At 55.4% G+C, this 22,434-nt stretch overlaps 5 protein-coding genes across 5 annotated transcripts; 4 read left to right on the top strand and 1 right to left on the bottom strand.

The window, feature by feature from the left end:
• Positions 1 to 172: 172 nt before the first annotated feature.
• Positions 173 to 4,369, top strand: EX895_002365 (uncharacterized protein; the record flags this gene model as incomplete). The annotated part of the gene is made up of 1 exon (XM_029882964.1): positions 173 to 4,369. One exon carries the CDS (start codon positions 173 to 175, stop codon positions 4,367 to 4,369), a length of 4,197 nt encoding a protein of 1,398 aa, XP_029740719.1.
• Positions 4,370 to 5,370: 1,001 nt separating this feature from the next.
• Positions 5,371 to 7,437, bottom strand: EX895_002364 (uncharacterized protein; the record flags this gene model as incomplete). The annotated part of the gene is made up of 1 exon (XM_029882963.1): positions 5,371 to 7,437. One exon carries the CDS (start codon positions 7,435 to 7,437, stop codon positions 5,371 to 5,373), a length of 2,067 nt encoding a protein of 688 aa, XP_029740718.1.
• A 2,275-nt stretch (positions 7,438 to 9,712) lies between these two features.
• On the top strand, positions 9,713 to 12,142 carry EX895_002363 (uncharacterized protein; the record flags this gene model as incomplete). Its single annotated transcript, XM_029882962.1, has 1 exon — positions 9,713 to 12,142. The coding sequence occupies one exon, from the start codon at positions 9,713 to 9,715 to the stop codon at positions 12,140 to 12,142; it is 2,430 nt and encodes an 809-aa protein (XP_029740717.1).
• Positions 12,143 to 13,965: 1,823 nt separating this feature from the next.
• Positions 13,966 to 15,735, top strand: EX895_002362 (uncharacterized protein; the record flags this gene model as incomplete). Its single annotated transcript, XM_029882961.1, has 1 exon — positions 13,966 to 15,735. One exon carries the CDS (start codon positions 13,966 to 13,968, stop codon positions 15,733 to 15,735), a length of 1,770 nt encoding a protein of 589 aa, XP_029740716.1.
• A 2,411-nt stretch (positions 15,736 to 18,146) lies between these two features.
• EX895_002361 (uncharacterized protein) lies at positions 18,147 to 22,247 on the top strand (the record flags this gene model as incomplete). Its single annotated transcript, XM_029882960.1, has 1 exon — positions 18,147 to 22,247. One exon carries the CDS (start codon positions 18,147 to 18,149, stop codon positions 22,245 to 22,247), a length of 4,101 nt encoding a protein of 1,366 aa, XP_029740715.1.
• Positions 22,248 to 22,434: the final 187 nt, after the last annotated feature.

Genomic DNA, 22,434 nt, shown 5'->3' with positions numbered 1-22,434 from the left:
CTCGGTCATTCTCACCGGCACATTCTCTGCCTCTTCTCATCATCATTACCACCACCATCACCGCCACTCTCACATTCCCGTACCGCGTCACCAAGCATCGTCAAGTGCTTGCTGAGCGCTCTCACACCCTTCTAATCCACTTTCTCGGTTAGGCGGCCCGACCCTTTCAAAAATGTTGCACGGCTTCAACATTCTGCGACAGCAGTACTCGCAGCTGTCCAAGCCAGGCGGGGCCAATCAGTCTGCCATCAACACCATCCAGACTCTGGCTGATCGTCTATCCAAAGCGGACGAGAACCAGCTCTCCGTTGAAGACCGCAGGGCTGCCGTACTCGCTCTCAAGGGCCTCAGTAGGGATCACAACCGTGCCGTCGGCCAACATGCCCTTCCGGCCTTGCTCACATCTCTCCAGCGCGATGCTAAGGATGAAGACATTGCGAGGGCTTTGATCGAATGCTGTATCACTCTGTGTGAGGTGCCATCGCCAGACGCTGCTCATGCTTCATCTAGCAACCAACAACAGCAAGCTCAGAACAAACGCAAGCAGCAAGAGCAAGGTCCGCCTTCTGGGCTTCTGCATACCGACATCTTCCTCCAAGAGCCAGGTCCGCTTCATTGCCTGTTACCTCTTTTGGCTCCCGACCGTGCCTTCTACACCCGATTCGCCTCGCTCCAGCTCCTCGGCTCCTTGCTCCGCAATCGACCGCACAGAGTTCAGGATCACGTCTTGGTAGCTCCCGGTGGATGTGGTGCCATTCTCGAATGTCTCGCAGAAGGCGCTGGCTCGTCGGCAGAGATCGTTCGCAACGAAGCCCTTCTTCTCCTTCCACATCTCGTCTATGGCAACGCCGATATCCAGAAACTCGTCGCATTTGAAGGTGCATTCGAAAAGCTCCTTGATGTATGTGCCGCCGAAGGCAGGATCGAAGGCGGTGTCATCGTTCAAGACGCTCTCGAAGGCCTCGAGGCTCTGTTGCGCTACAACGTTTCCAACCAGAACTACTTCCGTGAGACGTTCTCCATCCCCATGCTGGCACCCTTGCTCTTTTATCCCCCGACCCCAGCCAACAACGAGTTCCCCTCCAAGCACGCCGAACACGAGTATGCGCGTCAGCTCGAAGCCTTTTGCTTTCAGGACTGGGATCATCAAAAGGTCATCAACGCCAAGATCGTCCTTGATATCACTGCTCTGCTCATCGGTGGCCAGGGTGAAGGTCGCCGCGCCAACCAAAATGCGCTGCTGCAATGTGGCATGACCAAATGCCTTCTCGACCTTTCTCTCGGTTCCACCGCGCCCGCTTCACTCAAAGCACAGGCGCTGCACGTCTCGGCCTCGCTCATGCAGGCTTCCAGAGCCAACCAGGATCTTCTTTCCACCTTGCTCGTTCAACCTGTTCAAGTCGTCGACGCTGTCAAGCAGGACGCGGAGCCTGGTAACGACGGAGAGCAGCAACAGCCGCCTCAAGATCCGGCTTACACTGCTGCTACTGGTCCTACAGAACCCTCCTTCACCCGTGCAGAGCCCAGACCGGCGGTAGTGAGTCTTGTCGAGACTGCCATCGGCACTTCGCGCGCCAAGGGAGGGCTTGGCTTGAGAGGTGCTGCCATCACTTGCTTCCGCGCTTACGTCGCTGACAACATGGACGCGCGTATCGCCATCATCAACGGAATGGCTCCACCAGCGGCAGCAGCGGAAGGAGCAGCGGCAGACGATGCGCCCACCTCTCCCGCTGGCAAGATTCTCTTTGAGAGCATCACTCAAAGCCCTTCGACGCATGCCACGACAGAGAATGCCGATGCGTACAAGCATCTCGTCTCTGCTATGCTGTTCTCGTACCTTGTCCGCTCGAGTGAGACGGCCAAGGCGGCTGCTCGCGCCATCGCTATCAACCCGGATGGCACCGTCATCAAGCACGTTCGAGCTGAAAAGGAGGGCGATGTCGAAGACGATGACGAAGATGACGACGCGCCGTCGTCGCTGATCCAGGTCATTGTCGGCAACTTGACCTTGTCCGAACGGGAGCTCGCTGATGCAGTGCGCAAGGAGCGCGCCTCCGCCATGGGTGCCACTGTCTCGTCCACCTCCTACTCGGCCGCCGACTGGACACGCATCATGGTCGGCTACCTCGTCCTTCTCTCCGTGTGGCTGCATGACTCGCCGCTTAGCGTACGCGACTTTTTGTCCGAATCCGCTACGCTGCAAGCTGTCATCCAACCCGTCGCTCAATCTTGGGGCGTCGACCCGCTCATCCAAGGCCTCGCTGCCTTCTTGCTGGGTGTAGCGTACGAGTTTGACACTGATCCGGGCAAGGCGGCTGTGACAAGAGCTACGATCCACCCCATCTTGCATTCGAGGATCGGGGCAGATCAGTTTGCGGTGCGCATCAACCGGATTGCCGAGGATGTGCGGTTCCGTGAGGTGACGCCGGACGTGCTCGAGAAGCTGATTTCGGTGGAAGAGCAGGCCGAAGCGGATGAGTTGCGAGCTAAGCAGATTGCAGAAGCTAAAGCGGCTGCCGCTGCCGCTGCTGCTGCTGCCAAAGCTGCCGCCGCCGCCAAAGCCGCCTCCTCGGATCCGTCGTCCACTGCATCTGCTGCCGGCGCGGATGCCACGACACCAGAAGACAAGGATAAAGCCGACGAAGAAGCTCAGGACAAGGATCTCGAGGTGAACGGTCTGGGCCATCTCTCGAAACGTCGCCGTGCCGGGCTGTGGTTCGATTGGAGCTTTGTCGAATTCTGGCGTGCCAATTCGACACTCATCGCCAAATCTATCACAGTCGATCCTGCTTCCTCCTCCGCCGCCCAGGCCGCCTTGCCTGCGGAACTGCTCGACGCCCAACGTCAGGCTGAAGCCCTCAGGGACACAGTCAGCAAGCAAACACGCGAGATTGAAGTTCTGGAAAAACGAGTGGAGGAGCTCACTGAGACGCACGCGAAACAGGTTGCTGAGCTGCAGTCGCAATTAGGTGCAGCACAGGAAGCGGTGGAAACCCACGCGCCACAGCTCGAAGCCGCCCGCACGGAGTTGGAACAGATCAAATCTAGCCACACTTCGGCGTTGGCTGATTTGCAGACCAAGCACGACGATCTGCAGAAGCTGTTGGGTGAGGCGCAGGCGAGGGAGGAGGAGAGTAACGGCAAAGTGCTTCAGTTGACGTCGGAGATGGCGCGTATCTCGGCGGGCAAACCGTCGCAAAAGGAGTTTGGCGCGCTGCAGAAGGCTCATGACGAGTTGAAGAAGAAGCATGACGAGCTCGTCGCCGCTACTGCCTCCAATGGCGAGAGCGGAGGCGGCAGTGCGGTCAAGGATCTGATGGAGGCTCGAGAGCTTGCTAACCAGCGCGCTGACCAGATTGCACAGCTTGAGGAGAAGGTCGCTAGCCTCGAGAAAGCCGCGTCCTCTACCACCGCTACCACCGCTACCGCTGAAGGAGATGACACCAAAGAGCTGCAGCTGAAACTCGAAGCACTGGAAGCAGAGAAGGCCTCGCTCGAATCGCAAGCCGCTCTGCTTCCGGGCGTTAAAGCTGAACTCGAAGCAGCCACTGCCCAACTCGCCTCGCTCGCCACCCTGACGCAAGCCAAGACAGACCTCGAAACCAAGGTCGCCGCCCTGGAAAGCGAGATCTCCGCATCCAAGGCTACATCCGCCACAGCCGGCGCGGAGAACGCCGCACAACTCGAAACTGCGACTGCAGCCAAGCAGGACTTGGAGGAGAAGCTCCGCAAGCTGGAAGCGGTTGAAAAGGAGAAGTCGCAACTGGAGGGTAAAGTCAAGGAGCTGTCCAAGGTAGCTGACGAAAAGAAAGCGTTGGAAGCCAAAGTGAAGACGATGGACAAGCTGCAGTCGGACAAAAAGTCGCTCGAGACCAAACTCAAGGACTTGGAAAAGCTGACCAAGGAGAACAAGGAACTCTCGTCCAAGGTGCAACAACTCGATGCCGTGCGCAAAGAAAAGTCCGAACTACAGGGCAAGCTCTCGCAGCTCTCCAAACTCGAAGCGGACAAAAAGGCGGCGGAAGACCAGCTGTCCGCCCTCAAGCAATTGCACGACAAGGAGACCGCGGAACTCAAAGCCAAGCTCGCCACGCTCGAAAAGGAGGCCTCCGCCGCCGCTGCCACCAAGGGCAAAGCCGCAAAAGGCGCCAAGGGAGGCAAAGACGACAAGCCCGCCGAGCTGGAAAAGCTGCAAAAGGAAAAGGATGAGATCAGCAAGGAGAACGAAGACCTACTGGTACTGCTCGAGGAACTTACCCAGAAGCGCAAAGCCGACAAGGCCAAGTTGAGGGCCAAGGGCGAAGATGTCAGCGATGACGATGACGATGATGACGACGACGACGAGGAAGAAAACGACGATGTTGACTAGAACGTGTCACTCTGCAACAGAAAGCAGCAATTCCACCTTGACTCCTCCCCTCTCTTCTTTCCCTTCCCCCGCGCGTGATCTCCCTTTCTCCCATCAACATTCGTCGGTCCAGGTCTGATGAGTCTTCTCTGTGTGTTCCGCTGTCATCTAAGTTACTCTGAGACCAAAGGCATCTACGGCTCTGAAGTTGTACTCTTGCCCCACACACACATACCCTCCTGCGCCTCGCACAAGTCCAATCCTCTCTCCACTCCGCCACAACCCGCACTCACCTCATCCTCGATCCCTCTACGTCCGTCCTCACACTCCCGCTGTTCACACACAAACACACATGTTCGGCAGGAGGGAAAAAAACGCAAAAGTAGAATTGAGGATGCAACAGAAGAAAGAATCGGGAGCCAAAATCAACAAAACGAGGCGAGAGAAGAAGTTGAAGGATTCCCACCCCGATCAGTGGAAATACCTTTTTCCACCACCGCCACCTCCTCCATCCTGATCCGCACAGTAGAGAGCGGCGCAGGAGAAAGAGAGGGGAGAGGGAAAGAGGTAGAGGGATGGAGACCTAAAACAATAACGAGTAGCGAAGTCGAATAAGAAAATGCTTGCTTCACCTCGACCTTCCGAATACGTGGGCAGTCGAGAACCCGGGCATAGCTTTGCGGATGGTCGCCTTCGCTCCAAGAGACCTGCTCCCGGACCGAAAGGACGCAACCGTGCAAAGCGCATACAAAAGGGTCGAGCAAAAAATTTCGCCGTGAAGTCAAGATGGGAAGCTCGAACGTGTATGCGTTCGAAGCAGAAAATGGGGACAAGAATACAGTTCCGAGACCAAGAATGCAAGGGCGGCAAAGAGAGGCGGGAAGATGCAAGGGCATGATGCAGAGGATCTTGGGTCGTGAGTCTTCCGAGCAGACTCTGATGTCGTTAGAAGAGCGAAACCCGACGAGTCGCTCTTGTCGTCAGAATGAAGAGGCAATGCAGCTGCATCGTTACGCTAGCCCTCATGTGCATGACACGGTCATGGCACCTGCCGCAGGTTGGATAATGCTTGCACCGTGGCCAGCCTCTTCATCCCCGTCCTCGGCTTCGGAGAGCGAGGCAGAGGCGAGACCCATCTCGACTAGCAGATCGTCATCGCTCAAGTGCGACGAAGGCTGTCCAGCAGCGTGCGTCGATGCAGCGCGAGCGGGAGCCTTGGCATTGGCGAACGATCTTCGGCAAGTACGAGCCTGCTCGCGAGAAGAAGTGTTAGCGGCAGCAGTAGAGTCACTGGTGGATGCCTCGGTAGCAGCCAGCTCTTCTGCGGAGGGGCCGACGCCCATGAGCGACATGCCAGCCAAAAGCAGAACCGAAGCAAGCGTGCTAGGAGCCTTGCCCGATGATGCGGAGTGCTGCGAGATCAAAGAGTTGGCGCGCGACTGGTTGCTCTCCATGGACGACGAGGAGGCAGTGGACGGTGAAGATGGCGCCGACGCACACGGAAAGCGGTAGTCAAGACCGAGTCCCATCCCAGGGGCAGCCACCTTGCTGCCGCTATTGGTATACTGCTGGGCCGATCGGTTGCGCAAAGCGTTTTCGGAGAACATGGCCAAGGTCGGAGTCTTGGAGAGGTCAAAGCCAGCAGAATGAGAGGCATCCAGCATCATGGCCGAGCAGGGAGCATCACCCAGGGTGAACTTGGACAGCGGCGATTCAGGCACAAAAAGCGGAAGCTCGGCACCCTGGACTCCCTTGAAGGGCATCGCGGCCACGTTGGCGTCCATGGCCTCAAACCCATTCACAGGGATAGCGCTGGTAGACATGGAAGCCTGAGCGGTAGCAACGCTGGTATGGAGCGCGTCGAGCTGAGCGAGAAGCTCGGATTCTCGCTGCATCGAGGCAGCCAGATCACAGCGGGCTTGCTCGAGCTCGGCAGAGGCAATTGCAGCGGCTTGAGCATCCTTCTGGGCATTGGGAGCAGGCGCAGCGGTGGATGGATTAGTGGCAAACTCGGGAGCGGGGGTGCCTTCTGCGTCGTCGGCAGTGGGTGCGATGGAGGCACCCTTTTTAGAAATAACTTCTTCGAGACAGAGGCGGGCCATGGGCTCTTCGTTGGCTAGCACGGCAGCGAGCGAAGTCGAGTCGATGCGCTCGAGGTCAGCGTCGGGACCGGCGATGGCCTCCCACATGCGCCAAACGAGCATCGAGATGCCTTTACACTTGATTTCCATTTCCTCGAATTGTTCACGCTTACGCTGTCGCGAAAGGAAAGCGGCGGCGCGGTTCTTGACGAGACGCGCCTCGCGCTTGGTGAGGCCCGAGGTGTCGGGAGGCACAAAGAGACTCGAGTGCTTGGCCGAGGTGTCGATGACGGGGAAGGGCTTCCCAGACTCAGTGACGTGCGAAGCGGAAGGGGGAGGACGTCGCTGGCTGGCCTGCTTGGAGACCTTCTTGGAGCCCTTGACCGCATCCGAAGCTTGGGGTGTGCCGGCAGCGGCGGGGGAGTCGAGCGAAGCATCGAGCATGGTCTTGCGCTTGGAACCTCGCTTTGCGGAAGCCGGTCGGGAAGAGGCTTCGGAAGTGGAGCTCGGAGACGCGACCGAGCCGATGGACTCTGCGTCAGAGAAGGTGAAACGCCTGTCGGGAGCGTGGGTGGCGTAGCTGGGGAGACTCATGCTTCCCATCATGGGCTGGGAGCCACGGTACGCAACAAAATCGCGAGCGGCGAACATGTCATTGCCGGGCTCCATCTTGACGAGTTGAGCTGGGTTGCTGTCTGGCTTCCAGAAGGAATTGAGCTCTTGGGCAACGTACAGTGGTTGTTGTACGAGCATAGGAGCTGGAGCACCGAGACTGGGCACGCCGGCATTGGATTGGAAGGAGGCGGGGAAAGGGTTGTTGAACATGGGCTGGAACGCAACCGAATTGGTGTGGTCTGCAGAGAAGGAATGCTCGAGGAGGTTGTGAGACATTCCAATCTGTTGGTGAGCGTCTGCGTTGGCCCAAGAAGGTGGCTGCGGCGAGGACGACGGAGCAGAGAAAGTGTGAGCGCCTGAAGGCGAGGAGAAGGAAGGCGAGTTGTTGATCATTGCGATAGAGTGCGAATGCCGTGAGGAAGATTGAGAAGAGATGCTGAAAGCGATTGAGAGAGAAGACGCTGTGACTACCAGAGCGCACAGAGAATTACGTGTAGGGAAACGAGATTCGCTACCAGAGCGAGTCGAAGGTGATTGGAAAAGCTGAATGAGCCGGTCGTTCAGCTAGAGAGAGAGAGATGACGTCGGGGCGATGCCGGAGATTGAAGCAGATTGGGATGAAATGCTCGGAGCGAAAGAAGTGGGTCGAGTGTCGTGATGCAGATGCGTTGTGGAAAGCGGGCTTTTGTGAGATGCGAGACGATCGTACAGCCTCAGGCTGGATCGGGAATGAAGATATAGCGAACCAAGCGCGTCGATCTATATTCAGACCCGGACGATGCAGTAGACTGGCCGTGGTGTGGCGTGAATATAGAGAAGGGATGCCGAAATGAGGGGGGAAAGAGATGAAATAAGGAAGCTTGGGACGCGAAAATAGACGAGAACAGAGATGAAGATGGTGGTTGAAAAGATGAAAGGGGGAGGAAGGGGATTTGGGAGAACGATGAGGATGAGGACAATGGTGATGGACGAGGAGAAACGTCGAGACACGATGGGGAGCAGACGATGCACACTTCTGAAACTGACACTTTTGACACGCACAGTCGACACCCTTTTTTACAGTCACACACGCACATATCCTCCGCAGCCTGCCTCTTCTCGCGTCGATGGACGGAGCGAAAATTCCCCTTCCCCTCCTCCCCCCCTTTGTACAGAGCTGCAACTGGAGCTACGCGCAGCCGAGAAAACGGCAATTTGATTTCGGGCTGCCGCTTGCTCTCCTTCGTCCTCACCCTTCCCCGGCCTCATCCACTCTGATTCGCCACTCCCTTGTCCGCTGAATACTGAGACCCCTTCCGATGCTCGCAACTGAGAAGCAAAGGCGAGCCTCGGGAAAGGAATGGATCGCGGGGCAAAGCTACAGAGGGCTACTTACCGGCGCAGTGGGCTGTGGAACGGAAAAGCTAATCTCGCTTTGACTCCGACATGCACCTTGCATTCATCGAGAATGCGCCTCACCGCCGTTTTGCCCACGCTTCGAATCGATTCAAGGGGGCTTCGAATTTGAATTGCCGTCCAGTGATATCAAGCGTGTTAGTATTGGAATAAAGCAATTCAAAAGGGGGTGAAGGCGATTACTGATTGGTGACAGAACGAATCGTCCCGTTCCAAACCAAGTGTCGGTTTCAGAGTTTCTTCTGTTCGCTTTCCTCTGCTCTTTCTTCCCTGCTCGGTCAAACCCTGTCCACCTGGCGCGCGCGCGTGCCGCCAACCTCACGAAGGGTTTCGTTGCTCCCCTTTCTTGCAGTGGTTGTCCCGAGTCTTTTCGCTTCTTTTCTTTTGTCACGCTTTTTGCAGGCCTTTTTCTTCGGGACAGTCTAGCCGCCTCACAAAGTGGTATTCTTGCATTGCGTTAGCAAGTCGATGCCGCTCTCTCTCGCGATTCCCACGCTCGAGCCGCCGAGTGGGGCGGATCCTACGGACGCAGAAGACGGAGTGCAGCACCTTCGAAGAGTGTCGATTCGTTCGAATGGTGGCGCTTCTTCGCATTCCGCTGCTGCCGCGAGGACAGAGACAGGCACTTTGGAATGAGTGGCGCTGCCATCGTCGGTGAGGCAGCATCCAATGGCTCGCCGTTCGCTCTTGACCAAGTTGAGCCGGGATGCTGGTATTGGGTTCCAATTGCAGTGCTCGTCGCAATTACCAATTCGAGGGTCGACCCTCACTCACTCTCTTCGCACGAGACAGCCCCGGAATCCTTGTTTGTTAGGCGGTGGCCCATCTCTGATTCTACATGCTCCCCCGAATCCCTGTTGCACCGCATTGTGATGCTTCGCCCAGTCTACGACGTATCCCTGCCTGAATCTGGGGTGATCGTCGGTCAGATTGCGCCTTCTCTTGCACCCCAAAGTCGCACCCTTTTCGAGTGCGAATCGACTGCTGTATCCGTGACGGCTTTGACTGTTCACTACCGAGGAACAAGGCACTCGCTAATGAAGATTCAAATCACCCGATCGAGGGATCAATGTTCCAATATTAATAAGTGTGACATAATCTAGGGGAGCTGAGTCGTTGAGGGTCCAAACCGTCACTCAAACAATTCAATTCTGCAGAAGGTTGTCGATCGTCTTGCTCCACCTTCTCAGCCTGTCATCCACTCTGATATCGCCGTCGACGATCAAACAACAGCTGCTTTGGACTCGCCGCCGTCTTGGCCCTTGCATCCAATATGGTTCGCGTCATCATCAAAGGCGGCGTCTGGAAGAACACCGAAGACGAGATCCTCAAGGCTGCCATCTCCAAGTACGGCAAGAATCAATGGGCGCGCATCTCGTCCCTCTTGGTGCGCAAGACGCCAAAACAGTGTAAAGCAAGGTGGTACGAATGGCTCGACCCATCCATCAAAAAGACCGAATGGTCCAAAGAAGAAGATGAGAAGCTTCTCCACCTCGCCAAGCTCATGCCTACCCAATGGCGCACTATTGCTCCTCTCGTCGGTAGGACAGCCAATCAATGTCTCGAGCGCTACCAGAGGCTTCTCGATGAGGCCGAAGCACAGGATGATCAGCCCGGCTCAAGTTCCCTCGGTCTCACGGGAACGGGCGAAGCGGTCCCCAGCGCAGATGATGTACGCCGTCTGCGCCCTGGTGAAATCGATCCGGATCCCGAAACCAAGCCTGCCAGACCCGACCCCATCGACATGGATGAAGACGAGAAGGAAATGCTTTCAGAGGCGCGTGCACGTCTCGCCAACACCCAGGGTAAGAAAGCTAAGCGCAAGGCTCGTGAACGCGCCCTCGAGGAAGCCCGTCGCCTCGCCATGCTACAGAAGCGCAGAGAACTCAAAGCTGCTGGCATCACTATCAAACAAAAGACCAAGAAGGGCGTCATCGATTACAATGCCGATGTTCCCTTCGAAAAGAAACCGCTTCCTGGCTTCTACGACACGAGCGCAGAGGCTTCCAAATCCTACAAGGCGCCCGTCGGTAAGACCTTGCAAGAGCTCAATAGACGAAACGCTGCACCCGAGGACCCCTCCAAGAACAAACGTCAGCGCGAAGCCGAGGAAAAGAACAAGCAAGCCAAAGAAGCCTCGGCAGGTCGAAACGAGGAACAGATTCGCAAGCTCAAGGAAGCAGACCAAATCGCCAAACGCCGTAAACTCAACCTGCCCGCGGCGCAAGTCGGCCAGGATGAACTTGAAGCCATCGTCAAAATCGGTCAAGCAGGTGAAAGAGCACGCTCTCTGGTCGAAGTTGGCTCCAGCGATGCAACTCATGGCTTGCTCGAAAAATACTCGGCGCTCGATTCGGCGCAAAGCGCACGCACCCAGCAGGTGGCAGCGCACGAGGATTCCGTCATGAGAGAGGCCAGGAACCTTCGCCTCATGTCCTCAGCCCAGACTCCGCTGTTGGGCGATGCCAATGTGGATTTGCACTCTTCGCAGACATCTACTGCTCAAACGCCCGGATCGTACGTACCCCAAACACCCAATCCGCTCTTGGTGGACTCGGAGAGGGAAACGCGATCGCAAGCAGGCACCAGTACACCTCAAAGGACGCCGTTGCGCGATAACCTAGGTCTCAACGTCGAAGACAGACTTCAATCCGGCTACGAGACGCCAAGGGATCTTAAGAGGGCGCGCACCTTAGCCCAGTCTCAGCTCAGGCAGAGTCTGTCCTCGTTGCCAGCCCCAAAGAATGACTTCGATATTGTGGTGGACGAGCAAGATGATGAGCCTCAGGCGAGCTCGAGCAGGCTGCCAGACGGCGCGCTCATCAGCGAGGAGGATGCAGCAGAGCGTGACGCTCGACTTGCGCGGCAGGAAGCGGAGGAGCAGGCTAAAGCAGAGGCACGACGCAACCAAGTTGTGCGCCGCAATCTGCCACGACCCGCCGGGGTGGACCTGGCACGATTGAGCGAGTACATCGAATCCAGGTACCACGATCGCGTCGAGCTGCTCGTTGCTCGTGAGACAGCAAAGCTTCTGCATCACGATGCCAACGTGCACCCGATCGCTGGAGGCAACCATCCTGAGCCCGAATCGGTGCAACTCGATCCCCTGTCGGACGCGTCGATGGCTGCTGCTCGAGAGTTGATGCGCGCAGAGTTGGCCGAGCAGTTTGGCTTTCCAGGCGCCAACCATGAAGCGCTGCAACGACTCGTGGGTGCTTCGCTCGATGACGACGAGGAGGCCATGGACAAGCTTGAAGCCGCGCTCAGGCAGCGATGGGTCGAAGCACGAAAGGACAAGGCGGGACTGGTCGAGGAATTGGCATCCGCACGGGCGAGGATGGCTGAAGCAGCGTCGCAGGCGTCGAAAGGCGAAAAGACGCTGTTAAAAGTGCTAGGTGGCTACAAGGCTAGGAGTGAGGCGCTCTCGGCGTCGGTCAAGGAGCAACACAAGGCGTTAGAAGAAGCTGCCATCTCGCGCGAGACGTTTGAGCGTCTGCTTCGCGAAGAGCAGGGTGGCAAGGCCGAACGACTCGACTCGCTGCGCAAGGAGGTGGAGCGTCTTGCGAGCCGCGAAGGGCTGGCGCAATCCGCCTACAAGGCGCTGGAAGACGAGAAGACAGTTCTGCAGGAATCATGCGAGACGCTCGAGATGGAACTCAACATGCGCCAGGCTGAGGCTCTCAACGAGGCCGCGCTAGCATGATAAATTTGGTCGACTGTGGCCGTTCAACTGTCTCGCTGCACATCAACTCTCAGAGGATTATACCCTTGATTTTGATTCGATTGCCGGCTTCTTTCGCGGCGGTTGTGCCTAGACTCCGACACGGGAGAAAGGACGGAACGAATGTCGAACGAATTTTTTCATGCTGAACACTCGGTGTTCGCGTGGTTCTCATTCCAGGGGTCGTTTCACCGTCAGAGCCATGGTTTCCTTGCCCACATTCAAAACATTGACTATGAGAGTCTCAGAGGGCGTGGCAACGTTTGCAATTATACGCCCTTGTCGCCTCGACCAGCATTAGCAGCCTTGGTGTTGACGTAGGCAGCAACATGTACTAAAGCGTCGCTACAGATCGTTTGTGGCATGAACGGTAGTTGGGTGGGGGAGGGGGGGGAGGTACAGCACAAGAACGAGAATTCCGATGTTGCTTGCTGCCAAGCCATGGCATGCATATGTATGGAATCAATCAACGAACCATGAGAGACATTCGCATACTAGTCGATGGGTTCGAAACGAGGTTTTGCTTTTTTACGACTACATGGCTCCGCTGGAAGGACCAATAGGGCGAGTTTTTGGGCAACTCGGCATTGACGGCACTAATTGCAGAAGTGAGACTGTGGCGCAACAAGAAGCTTCAAGGTCGACGAGTGCATGCGAAGACAGGCTACAAGTGCCGAGCACGGGCCCGCGCTACGTTTTGTTCTGCGCAGTCTGTTTAGGTGAAGCGTTCCTGCAGCTGGCGAGAGCGGCCGAAAACGGTACTCGCAAGGCATAACGACAAGCAAAGCGAGTGATTGTGTATTTGCTGGTCATGCTCTACCTTCGTTTCTGGAAGTAAGGCCCGGAGATGCCCGCTGGCATAGAGAGGGTGTGGCATACGACCGTGCAGGAGAGGGGACGTGCGGTAGAACCATGCTTTGGTTTTGATCGTCTCGAAAGCAACTTGAGAGAATTTTTTTTATCTGATCCGATTGCTTGCACGCGGTTATGAAAACTTTTTTCAAGTCAGAAGCAGAATTTCTCACCGCGCCAGTCTTGGCGGATATTTGCTACAAAACGGCAGTCGATGGTCCGTGACTTTGAATTCAACGCGAATACAAAAGAACAAGCCGAAGAGAATTGGCGTTCTGAGTTGAAATGAAATTTTCTTTTCGTTATCTGATCCGACCAATCTGATGAGAGAAGCGAGGAAAAGGCATCATGTCAAACAATAGCGTGAACAGTTAACTGCTTTGCTTAGCGCAAACTCCTGCTGCTCTTGTAGCTAAGAGACTCGTCCAGACCTCATTGGTTCAGCCTTGGGCATGCAAACGCTCCGAGACCGGTTTCGCAGAAGTTGCGAGCGCATGAAGTTCACTTTTCTTTTTTAACCCTTCCGCTTCCATCCTTAGGTTCGGCTTGACTCGCATGAGGCCATGCTCTGTGCCTGACCATGCACTCAGAAATGGCAGGCAAAGGAGAAGGGGAAAAAGTTTTCATCAGCCGGATCCTGCCGATGTCACTGTTGATGTGCGCAATGGAGCACTGTGTGTGTGCGTATCCTTGACAGCTTGAGGTTCCTCTCGGCTAGAGAGCTTCACGAGGTTCTCGCTTGTTCGTCCCCTCTTCGCTTGACCACTCTACCGCGACAAAATTTGCCTCAAGTGCAAGACGGCTTGGGACCTACTTAAACTCGCTCAATCTGATAAGCACTCGCCCCAGTTCCTGGTTCTCGTTGTCCGCCCCTGCCTTGTTCTCCTAACTTCCTTCATCCCTTCCTCCCTCCCTCCCTCCCATTTCCTCCCTCCCCCGTTGCACAAGCAAACATGTCGCAATACGTCGACGTCGAACACGTCGAGCGAAGCGATGCTACTCAAGAGTTCCATGAGCAAGACCACCACCAACACGGTGACAAGCAGATCGGTGTCTTGGCTGCTGAGGCCGGTCGCAGTGTAGCTGACTGGACCCTCTGGGTCGGTATTCTTGGTATTGCCCTCGTCGCCTACCTCGCGGGTCTCGACAACAACACCATGTGGGCATGGCAGACGTATTCTACCACCGCTTTCAAAGAGTATCAAGTCTATACTGCCATTGCCATCGTCCAGGCTGTTCTCATCGCTGTTGGCAAGTTCCCCATCGCCAAGTTAGCAGACGTCTTTGGTCGTGCCCAGGCCTACACTCTCTCCGTCTTCCTTTGGGTGCTTGGTTTCGTCATCGTTGCCGTATCCCAGAACGCCCGCGACGTCGCGGGTGGTACCGTCCTCTACGCTCTCGGCAACACCGGTGTTCAGATCATGCAGCAGATCGTTCTCGCCGATTACATCTCCACAAAGTGGCGTGGTGTCTCGATCGGTCTCGTCAGTCTTCCTTACGTCATCAACTTCTGGGCCGGTACGCAGATCTACACTAAGGTCGTTGACGTCAACTGGAGGTGGGGTCCTGGCTTCTTCAGCATCTGCGCTCCCGTCGCCGCCTTTTCCATCATCCTCGCCCTTGCCATCAACCAGAGGAGGGCCAAGGCAAAGGGTCTCATCCCCATTCACCCCTACAAGACCATGCCCTTGCTCTCCGCCATCTACGCCTTCCTCGTCGACATCGACGCCCCCGGGCTCTTCCTCTTCTGCGGTGGCTTCCTCCTCTTCCTCCTTCCCCTCAATCTTGCCAAGATTCCGGGTAATAGCTGGTCTGATGGTTGGATCATCGCTATGCTCGTCCTTGGCGGTGTCATGCTCATTGGCTTCTGCGTTTGGGAAATCTATGCTCCCATGCCTATCCTCAACAGGCGATGGAGGCTTAACAAGGACGTTCACTTTGCCACCGCTATCGGCTTCTTCGATTTCTTCAGTTTCTACACCTCTTGGACCCCTGCTTACTACTGGTCCATGATTGTCATGGGCTACGACAACCTCGGCGCCACCTACTTCTCCAACTGCCAGTCGCTCGCCTTGACCGTTTTTGGTATTACTGCCGGTTTCATCTCCCTGGGCACCAAGAACTACAAGTGGGTCATGGTTTCTGGTGCTTGCATTCGAATGCTCGGCATTGGTCTCATGATCAAGTACCGTGACGCTAGCTCCTCCAATGTCCAGGCTGTTTTCCCCCAGGTGCTCCAGGGTATGGGTGGTGGCTTCCTCGGCATCACCCTCCAGGTCGCTGCCCAGGTCAGCGTTCGTCACCAGGATGTTGCCACCGTCACCGCTTACTTCCTCCTCCTCACCGAAATCGGTGGTGCTTGCGGTAACGCCGTCATCGGTGCCATCCAGACCAACGTCCTTCCCGGCTACTACGACAAGTACCTCCCCATGCTAAACGCCACCGAGCGCGCAGCCATCGCGGCCAGCCCGTTCAATGCCGTCCTCAAATACCCAATTGGCACCCCTGTCAGGGACGGAATGATCCAGGCATACAACGACTACATGCACATCCTCCTCATCGTCGCCATCGTCCTCTCGGTACCCCCCATCGTCCTTAGTCTCGTCATCAACAACCGCAAGCTCAACGACAAGCAGAACTGCGTCAGCAACGAACTCGCCGGTATGAGACGACTGTCCTTCGACAGCGACAAGCCCTCGGAGGACTCGATCGACAAGAACTAAAGCTCTCGTCGTCGTCGTGTTTCGTTGCATCGAGCAAAAATCTCTTACCCTTTTCGTAATATTAAGACGGTCAAGAGCTTCTTGAGTCTCACCTTCATGCCCTTCAAAATAGCTTCTGCTAGTCTGCCTCATCCACTACGCTTAGTATCTTTTTTCTTCCTTGTTCGATGGTCACATGGAAATGTTAGTCTGTTTCGTCACGTCATGTTTTCCTTGGTGTATCTGCATGTGCAAAGCCCGAGAGCATGAGAAGCAGGCGGCATTGGGCCGCTTGATTGCCTGTCAAGTTCGCATGGTGACGAAATGCGTCGCCGGGAGAAATCTTTCGCCTCCGCAGACGTCCTTTCATCCTGGCACCTTCCTTGTCGCACGATACTTATGTCCAACATCACATGTGGCCCATGACCGACTTCGTCCCTAACACGCAGGACTTCTTAGGTCTGGGCTGAGCCAAGCCTTGCGTCCGTTGGAATTGTCGTGATCCGTGCATTCAGCCATCCTTCAGGAGTGGAAGTCCCTGTAGGTGTGAGCCAAGCCGATAGTTGGCAGAGCTTGAGGAGGACGTCCCACGGGATGATCTCGACCTCAAGGTCTTCGCAAGCTTGTCCTCAAGCTTCAGCCTAAAGGCTTCGTAAGATGGTCCTCCTTGTGGTCCTCCTCGAGGCCGCTGACCGCTTCGTATCAGGCAGCAAGCTCATGGCGCATGAGGTTTGTGTTGAGTTCGAGAACCGTCGGGTGGGGAAACAGATCCAGAGCCATTACTGCGAGTCTAAAGCAACCCCTGCATCTGCGGCTTGATGTGAATGCCTAACGCTCTCAAATCGACCGCTGATAGTTATTGTCATTTGACGGATGCACAGCAATAGATAGATGATTGACCTCTTCTCGAATTTACAAGCTCTAAGCATCGCCACATTCTTCTATGCAGAATCGACGCCAAGTCAAACAGGGCAAGATGCGAAAGGTATGAATATCATTAACCTGGCCTGGTCGTAATCATGCATGTGTCCCTTGTGAAATTCAACAATAGGTTAAGCCTAAGCAGAAAGCCAAGGATGGCGTTGAGACAAAGACAATTGAAGTCCAAACAGCTGACATTCCACATTTCCTTTCCTAACGTTTTCTTGTCGGAATTATCAACCAATTTATGATTTGGTTCGGGGCTCTCTGAAAGAAATTGCTATTACAAAATTGTTCCTTTCAAAGCGTGTATACCATGTTTAATATCAATCAGACCCGCTGGGTCTCAGTATCAAAACATCCCGACATCGAGAGGTTATACTCGTGTCTTAGTAGTGTTTCCAAATCAGTTATTGAAGGGTGTTGGGCAGAAACTAATCGGTACATTCACGTTTGCAAAGTGGTTGGATCGTGGCAAAGCAATAAAATTGCCATTGCAATGTTTAGGCATTGAATGCGAGCTTGGTAAGTGGCTTTTCATAAAATAATTACGCTCGTTCTGGCCCGGAGAGCGTCAATTATGCACTGCCTTACATATACATTGGAGTAATGTTTTCATCTGCCCCAACATGAAAATTTCACAATTCTGCTTCGAGTGCTAAGAACGGACAAAAGGGTGAAGTAATCACGTCCACGCCAGGACTAGAGCACAAAAGTGAAGATAATGATTTCGGTACACGGCAAGGGAGCACGTAAAGTCTGAAATCCAACTCACCTTGCTCTTCCCAGCTGGAAGTTCGTGGAAGAGGAAAGGGCACGGAATGCAACTAATAATATGATAACAAGAAAGGACCAGTAGATTTAAGTCACCCTGTTGCGGATTTCACCAACACGTTCAGCATGAATCTCACTCGACATCGAGATGGGACCATTTGTAGAGGATTTTTTTGCAGCCAAAGCGAGTGTCAATTACTGCGGATGTTGGACACACTTTCCACATGATCTTTCAGGAGGCGACCGACTCATGTGCAAGGAAGCCGGACCAGAAGTTGCGTTGTCTCGCATCACAGCTCCCATGACTTCCAGCCGTGAAGTCCGTGTTGATGTCGGCGGACTCGAAGCCGGAACTCGGAATTCGCAATTAGATTTCCATAGTCGCGGCTGTGAGGATGACCTCCACGTCAAGGGTTACAAGATCCTCAGTGTTCACATCCACCATCTTCACCGACTACATCGACGCCCCTGCGCCGCACAACGACTGGTAAAAGCCGTGATGGCTCCTACAAAGCAGGTCAGCAGCTGAACAAAAGCAATATCCGGTCTGTTACGCTATGCGGCCGACGTGGTTCTGGCCGACGGTCTTGCTCGCTTCGGCTCAGCTGATCAAGCCATCCTACACGCTTCTTGATTCAGGCGCACCCTCCAACGCAGAAAACCCGACGACTGGCAATGTAGAACAAGCTAGTCACACACACACAGCTTTGCCGGAAACTGTGCCAGCAGGATCGCTCATGGTGCAGGATTCGACGGCACTGGGGCTTCGTCCTAGTTGCCGGAGGTCAACGGATTTCTTCGATCAAGTTTGCAGCAATCCGTCGAAGGGCCCCACAGATTCAGGAGAACAAGGCTCGTCGAGCACATTCTCACCGGCGGTAACAGCCGATCTGCTCGTCTGTGATCTTCCAGAGGTAGAGCCTCTCATTCGTCCGGATCACAGTAGCCAAGCTGCCGAAAAAGGACCGAGCGCTACGTACGCCGTCTCTGGAACCATCGTTTTTCACGGAGATGGTACGCGACCATCTTCGGTCGGTGATCGACTGCCAGAAATTGGCGACTCGAAGGACGCCGACACGAATCCACCTACAAGCCAAGCGGACCCTTCGTATCCCGGTCCCGACGACGAGGGCTTCTGGAGACAGAGGGACGGTCAACACGAGTGGCATCCGGCATCGAAAGAGCCCAGCGATCAGTCTCAGCCTACGCACGGTGTGAATCCACGAGACAACTTCTCGAAGCAGGCTGGTGATTGGGTCCCACATCATCAGGACCCCCCGAACCTGAGCGAATACGATGCTTGGTCGGCCGAGCAAGAGCGAGGCGCCTTCTTGAGCTTCAACGAGTGGAAGGAGCGGCATGCCCAAGATTCCTCTGGTCACATCAGAGGCTCAAGCTCAAACACTCTTCGCGTAGCCCCGCAAGGCGGGACCACACAAGCACACTCAGCCTCGGACGATCCCATTTCACCTCCACAGCAGACCGCCGTCGACTTGGAAGCTTCGAAGCCCAGAACGGATGCACCGGAATATCAAAATTCAGTTTCTCAGACCGCTCGCCAGAGCGAAGTCAAGGATTCAGCGACATTCTCACCAACCGCCCCTATGCCCGGGCAAACCAAAACCACGCAGACCAGCGCACTTGAAGCCCCAGCCCAAAGTCAACCTCCGATCGAGAGTGCAGTGCCTGTTTCACGCAGCATCTCCCAGCCTGCAACGATGGGCTTCAGCGTGGCTGCAGGCGACACTGGCTCGCAATTGTCCAAACTCAAGCACCGATGGAACTTCGCCTCGTTGGATTGCGCTGCGGTGGTGCACAGAACCAATCCAGAGGCCAAATTTGCGAGCTCAATTCTCAGCGAGAAGAAGGATCGCTACATGCTTTCACCTTGTCCGCACCCAGGCGGGAAGCTCAAAGGTGGCAGCCAATTCGTCATTGTTGAGCTCTGCGAAGAGATCAAGATCGACACCGTCGTGCTCGCCAACTACGAATTCTTCAGCAACATGTTCAAGAAGTTTACTGTCACCGCGGCCCGTCAGCTGACTGGTAGAGAGGACGACTGGAAGCAACTTGGCACGTTCCGCGCTCGCAACGTTCGAGGTCAGCAAGTCTTTCGAATTCCTTCTGCACCTCGTTCAGGATTTTTCCGCTACGTCCGCATCGACTTCCTCGAGCACTTTGGAAGCGAGTACTACTGCCCAGTCAGCTTGCTCAGGGTGTACGGTATCACCCAGATGGAAGACTTTGAGAGAGGGGACACGGAACTCGAAGAGCACGATGCAGAGCTCGCTTCAGAGGCAGACATTGGTAAGCCTGAGCAAGAAGCTTTCCAGGATGTGCCGCCAAATTTGCTTAGCTCAGCCGAATCACCAGAGGTCGAAGTCCCGACAGGGCGCGATTCCGCTCCGAATCTGGACAACGCCAATCCCACGGCTCATGACGAAGACATCTGGCGCAAGCATGAGCAAGCCTTCCAACGCAAGCTGCAAAATCAGAGCATCACCGACGAGGGCGAAGTCGACATCGGCGACGCTTTGGTGTCCCACTACGACAACATGTCCTCACATGCTTCTGCGCCGCAGTCAGTGCAGCCTTCCAAATCCGTATTGCCGTTGCAGCAGACTCCAAGCCATGATGAAGCCAACAGAGGCTTAGATACAGCAGCTAAATGCGCTTGGGAGGATGATCCGACGATCAAGGCTCGATTCAGCGACGTATGCATTCGATCTCGACAAGATTTAGATCCTTTTCACCACATTGTGTCAGTGTCTGGTCGTCGCGCCGAAACCAAGAACCCGCCAGTTGCAGCAGATGTTACTTCGCCCACGACGCCCAAACCAGCTTCGGGCAGCATCGCAGCCAACTCGCGACCCGTCTCTACAGCCGGAGAGATCTCCGAAAGCGACACCGATCGAGCTCGACGTGCCAACCCGCAACGCCCTGGCGGAGCACTTCCAAGTCAACAAGGCAACTCGGGCAGTGAATCGGTCTATCGAGCTATCCACAGACGCCTTAGCGCGCTCGAATCCAACGCGACACTGAGCCACAGCTACATCGAGCACAGCGGACAGATGTTACGCGAAGTGTTCGCACGGATGGAAAAGCGTCAGGAAGCCCGCATGTCTGATATGCTCAGAGCTCTCAACGCCAGCAATTGGCAGCAAATCGAATCTCTTAAGAGGAGGCAGCAGGTAGATCTGCAGCGCGCCATCTTCGAATTTGACGTCCACCGCCAACAAGCGGACAACGAGCGCCGAGCGCTGCTTCGCGAGGTACAACTTCTTGCTGAAGAGGTACTTCTCGAGAAAAGGCTTTCCATCGCACAGCTCATCATGCTGCTCGTCGTCTTTGTCTTCGTAGGAATGACGAGAGGTTCCAGGGCTGTACCACTGCTACACGCTGGCTTTACCAAGATCGGACGCGGCTCTAAGCGCCGAGAAGCCAAGATCGACGGCCAGGGTGTGGTTCCATCCTCGCCAAGCCGAACGACTGCTCGTCTTCCGTCGAGCCCTGAAGCCAAACAACCCCACTTCTCTCCCTCGAGAGAAAGCGATCCGAATAGCGATCCGACGCAACATCGACAGGGATCCCGTCATGAGAGTGTCACCGGCCCTGGGTCGATAGCCCAGCATTCACGGTCCGATACCGGACTCGCAACTCCAGCAGCCTCCAAAGCAAAGGCTTTGTCTTTGGCTTCCGCGCTCCCGGAGTATATCGCAAGCTCGCAAGCAGCAGGACAGAGCCATGCAAGAAACGGCAGCAAGGCTCCTACCAACGGCTTCGTCAGTCGTGCCGGTCCACGCCGAGAAACCTTGATCGGCCTGCTTTCGCAGCCGCGATCTAGGGGTCGCTTGGTCCTGCTTCTAGAAACACTAGACGCCTTGGAGCGTGCCGCAGATCGTCGACGATTGCCGAAGTTCCTGCCGCGTCAAAGGGTGATGGCTCGTCGTCAACAAACGATGGGGGGTAAAGCTCCCAGAACGGACACGGCGTTGCTTCCAAGATCAGAACCGAATGTCTTGTCAGCTCCCGACTTGCATGGGCATATCGCACGTTCACATCGACCCATTTTTTCGCACAAACAAGAACAGGGTCTCACAAATGGACGACGCCACGGAACACCTGGTCGGGACAGAAAGGCAGAATCCTTTGGGTTCGACGATGTCGCAGGCATGTCTTCGGACTGGACCGAGAGATCCGAGAATGGCGATGCTTCCGAGAATGCAGCGTATCTCTCGGAGGACGAGGAGAACACAGCAATTCGAGCGGCAAAGTCAGACTTGATCAGCTTAGAACCTGTCCGCGATTTCAGTGTCAGCACAAAGTCAGATCGGCTAGATGGGCACGATGCGCATCACAGACTCAGCAACGGTCATTCTATGATCACCTCTGATACGCTTCAGCCGAGGGTCGCTACAGACCGACTCGTCTCAAGCTCAGAGCCGGACAAGCAAGGTGCGGTGCCAGAGTTGCCAAGCATCGCGAGAGCAGACGGTCATCTGTCCAGCTCAGACTCGGAATCAGAAGGAGGGGCATGGCACAGAGTTTTGCCCAGACGCATTGGAAACAGCAACAGTATTCGCAGGGGCCGACAGGGTACGATCGACGGCAAGAGCTTCAAAGTGGACAGCGAGACGAAGCTGAGCGTCAAACCTGAGGTGTCAGACCGGCGTGGAAGTCCACGGCCCTCATCAGCGCAGGGCGCTGGGTCCAAGTCACAAAAGCCTGCATTGAGCAGACTGTTCCGAGCTGGCACGCCGGAACTAGGTGGTGCAACCTCTCCACAGAATCGTCGGAGCGGAACGCCTGACACGTTGCGAGATGTCAGACCTGCTTGATACGATCCCACAGCAATTCAATCTGATGAATATGTGACCATGCATGAAGCGGCGTGTCGGTTCTGAAACGCATGAAAGAATGTGTGACTGTACAACCCTGGTCCGTGATACTTGCGAGATTCCCAGTGTTACAAACATGAGCTGTCAATCCATGGTGATCACCTCCTATGGAGCTTGCGTGAGAGAT

The sequence above is a fragment of the Sporisorium graminicola genome, chromosome SGRAM_14 (genome assembly GCF_005498985.1).
Source record: "Sporisorium graminicola strain CBS 10092 chromosome SGRAM_14, whole genome shotgun sequence".
Classification (NCBI taxonomy): Eukaryota; Fungi; Basidiomycota; class Ustilaginomycetes; order Ustilaginales; family Ustilaginaceae; genus Sporisorium; species Sporisorium graminicola.
The sequence above is the reverse complement of the archived record's forward strand: the minus strand, read 5'-3'. Positions and strand labels throughout refer to the sequence as shown.